We start from the raw sequence: 5,931 nt of genomic DNA, 5'->3' as shown, positions 1-5,931 counted from the left end.
GACTGTGGCTATGATCCAAAGGCCTGCCCCTTACGTCAGAGGCGAGCCTCCGGGTACAGCTGAGAGGCAGGGCTGTCCACCCTTCTGCATAGTATTTAAAGCCACCAAGGCTGGCTATCAGGCACAGTCGTCCTTCCCTCTGGGACACTCCCTGGGTCAACAGGGAAAATCCGGCAAGGCACCCTCCCATCTCTGACCCAGACCTTCCGAAAGGAAGAAAGGTAAGTAGAGTCATTTCGTTTCATTAGCCTTTCTTAAAACATCAGTGATAGGATGGCTCACTTTCTTTTCCTTGACAATCACGGATCCCTGGCCACGTGCAACCCATGCAAAGTCTACAGAAGGGGTGGAAGGAGCTCATGGGATTCGGTGTTCAGGAGCCTCTTTTTCTGTTTCAGGTGACCCCGGAATCCCCGCTCTCTCACACAGTTGCAAATATGCCTCCTCAACTGCATAACGGGCTGGACTTTTCTGCCAAGGTCATCCAGGGCAGCCTCGACAGCCTGTCCCAGGCAGTAAGGGAGTTCGTGGAAGCCAATGCCCAGCTGTGCCAGCCGGAGCATATCCACATCTGTGATGGCTCTGAGGAGGAGTATGGTCGCTTGCTGGACCACATGCAGGAGGAGGGTGTCATCCGCAAGCTGAAGAAGTATGACAACTGGTGAGTCCCTTCAGCCCACAGGGTCCCCAGTGCCACCTTCTTGGAGTCTGTAGCAAACACCTAAGAGACTTAATACAATAACCAGAGTTCAGACACCCTGTTACCATAGCCAGCCACCAGATTCTAGATAACCATGGAAGACAGTTCCTTTCCCCAGGGCCAGCTCATGGTCTAGCAAATGTCAACCCGATCAAGTCCCTGTTGGCTTGGCTTCCATATTTGAGGGTCTTGGCTAATGTCCTTGTGTCCTGCTAGACTTGGGAGAGCCTGACATGGGCAAGACGGGTACATCCCTAAGGATGCTTTGCTGAAATAATGCCTTTCCTTTTTTCTTTTTAGTTGGCTGGCTCTGACTGACCCCAGGGATGTGGCCAGGATTGAAAGCAAGACTGTCATCATCACCCAAGAGCAGAGAGACACAGTGCCCATCCCCAAAACCGGCCTCAGCCAGCTGGGCCGCTGGATGTCAGAAGGGGACTTTGAGAAAGCTTTCAACGCCAGGTTCCCGGGGTGTATGAAAGGTGAGGGGCCCTGAACCCCAAGCCTCACAGTGTTCTGTGTACATAGTTCATGTTCCTAATGGTGGTCCTGAGCTGCATAGGGCGGCCAGACATGAAAATGTACCTCCCAGTTCTGTTGGATAGATGGTGATACAGGAATATTAGAGTGTTCTCTGCTAGTCCTGGTGGCTCAGGCCTGCCATCCCAGACACTGAGAAACCGAGGCAGGAGAATTCAAACTTGTAGCCTGGGCAACTTACACTTTGTCTCAAAATAAACCTGAACAAGGGGCTGCTGGTGTGGTTCAGTGGCTTGCCTAGAATCTGCAAGGCCTTGGGCTCAATAAGTAATATCAAATAGATAAAATAGAAAATAATAAATAAATAAATTAATTAAATGCTCTCCATTCATGTAGATTTAAAGCAACTTTAGTGCAACCAAATGGGAGGGTGATGAAAACTTTAATTATGGCAAAACCAGAGTCATGATGTGGGAGACAGGGTTGTGGGTACCACCAGGAAATTGGTGTGAGGATGCCTTGTGAGCCTCTGTAACTTCTTACCCACTCCTACCCATCTGCCTCTGCAGGTCGTACCATGTATGTCATCCCATTCAGCATGGGGCCCCTGGGCTCGCCTCTGGCCAAAATTGGCATTGAGCTGACAGACTCACCCTATGTGGTGGCCAGTATGAGGATCATGACACGGATGGGGACATCAGTTTTAGAGGCCCTGGGCAATGGGGAGTTTATCAAGTGCCTCCACTCTGTGGGGTGCCCTCTTCCCTTAAAAAGTAAGTACATTCTTTCCAAATCGAAAGTAAGTGGAGGGCTGGTGGTGTGGCTCAGTGAGTAGAGTGCTTGCTTAGCATGCACGAGGCCTGAGCTCCATCCCACACACCAGGTAAACTGGACCTGGGCCAATCATCCCAGCATTCAGGAGGTGGGGTCTGGAGGATCAGAAGTTCCAGGTCAGCCTGGAGACCTGGGCAGCCACGAGCACCACACACTCATGGAGAGCTTGCTTGTTTTCAGAGCCTTTGATCAACAATTGGGCCTGCAACCCCGAGCTGACACTGATCGCCCACCTTCCGGACCGCAGAGAGATCATCTCCTATGGAAGCGGATATGGAGGGAACTCGCTGCTTGGGAAGAAATGCTTTGCGCTGCGCATCGCCAGCCGGCTGGCCAAGGAGGAAGGGTGGTTGGCAGAGCACATGCTGGTGAGTGGTCTGGAGATCCTGGGCAGAAATTTGGAGGGTCTGGGGTGGCAAAGGAGATTCTCCAACCTCTGAGGACTTGAGGCCAGAGTCAGGGAATACCAAGTTGACGCTAAGTACCACAGTGTCACCTCTTGGGAAGGGGCTCAGACACACGGAAACAACAGCGACCTTGGGGATTTTATTCTTTTGCAACTCATCAGTCGGTCCTGATACCCAAGGACTAGATCTGAGGATCTACCTTTGGGGAGATCCTAGGGGGCATTCCTAGACCTCTGGGGCGGGAGGGACCACATTGCATTTCTTAACAACAGTGCTATCTCAAGCTTCCCCTCGCCTCTCCTCTCTTCCCATCCATCCCTCTTCCTTTTAATTCTCTGCCCCCTCTGCCACCTTCCCTTAGTTTGAAAGACAGGCCCATGATGTTGTTGAAAATACGTACCCCTTGTCTTTCTCTCTTACTATATGAACGATACAGAGTGATGGGTTTTCTTATGACAGTTTCATACATGCATGTCAAGGATTAGAAATTTTAATGCAGTCTTTATCCTTGTAGATCCTGGGCGTAACCAACCCTGAAGGCAAGAAGAAATATCTGGCAGCAGCTTTCCCTAGTGCCTGTGGGAAGACCAACTTGGCCATGATGAACCCCACACTCCCCGGGTGGAAAGTTGAGTGTGTGGGTGATGACATTGCCTGGATGAAGTTTGATGCCCAAGGTGAGTCTCCAGTTCTGCTTGGTGATAGTTATGATCCTTGGTGGTGACTGGTTTCAAATATTCCACATTCTCCTAAGTGGCTGGCACTGGGCATGGCGTGATTGAGTTCAGTCAGCAAGGCCTCAGCCGTGTTGTCTGCAGGCATTTTGTGAGGACCTTCTGGATACAGAGAGCCACGAGAAGCTGTTTGATTACACACATGCACCTGTTTGGGGTATTACAGAGCTGGCAGTATGACTCTATGGGTAAAGGCACTTGCCGCCAAGCCTGAAGGCCTGAGTTTGATTTCCAGGACCTAGATGGTGGTAGGAGAGAACTGACTCCTGCAAGCTATCCTCTGACCTTCATACATGTGCCCTGGAACACTCACACCCCATCCCATGCACACATATGCACATGCAAAATAAATAAGCAAATAAAAGAGAATGTACTTCAGGAGCTGTGAAGAAGGGGGAAAGCCTCAGGAGACCGAGTTGACCAGGCGCGTAGACCAAAATGGATGGTTGTGTAGATTAGGGAGGGAGGAAAAAAGAAGGGAAATTTAGCAGGTGGGATAGCCTGTCAAAGCATTAAGAGCTCTGCTATGCCTGGCTCCAATTCACACCTCCTTCTGCGATCTGCAACTTTCCAGGCAACTTACGGGCTATCAACCCAGAAAACGGTTTTTTCGGAGTCGCTCCTGGCACCTCAGTGAAGACAAATCCCAATGCCATTAAGACCATCCAGAAGAATACCATCTTCACCAATGTGGCTGAAACCAGTGATGGTGGTGTTTACTGGGAAGGGATCGATGAGCCACTGGCCCCAGGTGTGACCATCACCTCCTGGAAGAACAAGGAGTGGAGACCACAGGATGGTGAGTCCCCTCCAGGGGCCATGTGTTCTAGGTTGTGGGCACCACCTCTCTGGGCCCCACGCTAAGGGATTTCTCCCCCTTGCAGAGGAACCCTGTGCCCATCCCAACTCGAGATTCTGCACCCCAGCCAGCCAGTGCCCCATCATCGACCCTGCCTGGGAGTCTCCAGAAGGTGTGCCCATTGAGGGCATCATTTTTGGTGGTCGTAGACCTGCAGGTGAGACTTCTGTTCAGGCTGAGAACCTAGAGTACGGCCATACAAAGAAATCCAGGGAATCCAAAGATCTCCCTCTCCCTATATACAGATCAATTGGACAAATTTAAATGTAGGGCTAGCCTTCTGCAGATAAACTTGTCCAAGATTTCCCCAAAGCTATTAAATATTTTGTAAACAATGGGACAGACAGGCAGGCACACACACACACACACACACACACACACACACACACACACACACACACACACACCCCTGCACATGGCCTTTCTGGATCTGAGATCTGAGATATCACAGGCCCGTGTTCTGCTTCCCTGAGAAACCTCTCTGGTGTGACAAAGGCTTCGTGGCTTCCTGTTGATTGTCTCTGCAGACGGAACACTAACTCAACAGAAAATGCTGCTTCTCAGGCAGTTCACACCTATAATCCTAGCACTCGGGTGGCTGAGGCAGGAGACTGCTGCAAGTTCGGGGCTATCCTGAGCTACAGAGTGAAACTTCCTCATCCCAAAAAGGATACTGCTTGGCTGAACAGTGACATAGCACCGTCAGTCCTGTAAAGTTTGGATGTCTAAGTCTATAATGACCGTTTTCTCCCAGGTGTCCCCCTGGTCTATGAAGCCCTCAGCTGGCAGCATGGGGTATTTGTAGGAGCAGCCATGAGATCAGAGGCCACAGCTGCTGCAGAGCACAAGGGTGAGTCAAAGTCTGTGCCCCAAACTCCAGGAAAGGCGTTTCAAGCCCTCTTCTTGGTGTCTGCTGTGGAGGGAGGGGGAGAGTGAATCTGGCCCCATAGGGTCAGAGGTAAATGGTGGTCTCTGTTCAACAGGCAAGGTCATCATGCACGACCCCTTTGCTATGCGGCCCTTCTTTGGTTACAACTTCGGCAAATACCTCGCTCACTGGCTGAGCATGGCTCAGCGCCCAGCAGCCAAGTTGCCCAAGATCTTCCATGTCAACTGGTTCCGGAAGGACAAAGACGGCAAGTTCCTCTGGCCGGGCTTTGGAGAGAATTCTCGGGTGCTTGAGTGGATGTTCAACAGGATTGAAGGGGAAGACATCGCCAAGCTCACACCTATCGGCTACGTCCCTAAGGAAAACGCCCTGAACCTGAAAGGCCTGGGGAATGTCAACGTGGAGGAACTGTTAGGGATCTCCAAGCAGTTCTGGGAGGAGGAGGTGGAGGAGATCAGCAAGTACCTGGAAGACCAAGTCAATGCTGACCTCCCTTACGAAATTGAGAGGGAACTCCAAGCCCTGAAACAAAGAATCAGCCAGATGTAATCCTAAGTGGGCGGCTCTCGAGTCACCCCTTCCCAGCATGCACTGGGAGCCAGGCCAACGCCAGCCTGCCCCAGCTTTGAGATAGTGAACACAACGCTGAGTAGATCAGAGAGGCACCTTTTGTTAGTCAGCGGAGACCACAGAGACGGGCTAGGGACAAATGCGATTGGGTGGGGATCACAGCACGCGCGCCAAGGTTTGCTCTGACAATGATGCGGGTTTTGGTTCCACTTCAAGGTCACTCAGGAATCCAGGTTTTCACTTTAGCTGTAGGGTTAGCTAAAATGCACAGAAAACATACTTGAGCTGTATATATGTGTGTGTGCATGTGTGTGTGTGTGTGTGTGTGTGTGTGTGTGTGTGTGTGTGTGTGTGTGAGCCTGTCTGTCCCATTGTCTACAAAATATTTAATACCTTTGGGGAAATCTTGGGCAAGTTTATCTGCAGTTGTTAACTAGAGGGATGTGTTGCTTTGTTGC

General features: G+C 51.0%; 1 protein-coding gene across 1 annotated transcript; it reads left to right on the top strand.

Annotated features, from left to right (window-relative positions):
- The first annotated feature begins 437 nt into the window (after nt 1–437).
- Pck1 (phosphoenolpyruvate carboxykinase 1) lies at nt 438–5,452 on the top strand. The gene is made up of 9 exons (XM_035446560.1): nt 438–661; nt 1,001–1,182; nt 1,750–1,953; nt 2,195–2,382; nt 2,936–3,098; nt 3,730–3,954; nt 4,040–4,171; nt 4,769–4,864; nt 4,998–5,452. Exons 1-9 carry the CDS (start codon nt 438–440, stop codon nt 5,450–5,452), a joined length of 1,869 nt encoding a protein of 622 aa, XP_035302451.1.
- Nucleotides 5,453–5,931: the final 479 nt, after the last annotated feature.

The sequence above is a fragment of the Cricetulus griseus genome, chromosome 6, assembly GCF_003668045.3.
Source record: "Cricetulus griseus strain 17A/GY chromosome 6, alternate assembly CriGri-PICRH-1.0, whole genome shotgun sequence".
NCBI classification, from domain to species: Eukaryota; Metazoa; Chordata; class Mammalia; order Rodentia; family Cricetidae; genus Cricetulus; species Cricetulus griseus.
This window is presented reverse-complemented; position numbering and strand designations above follow the sequence as displayed.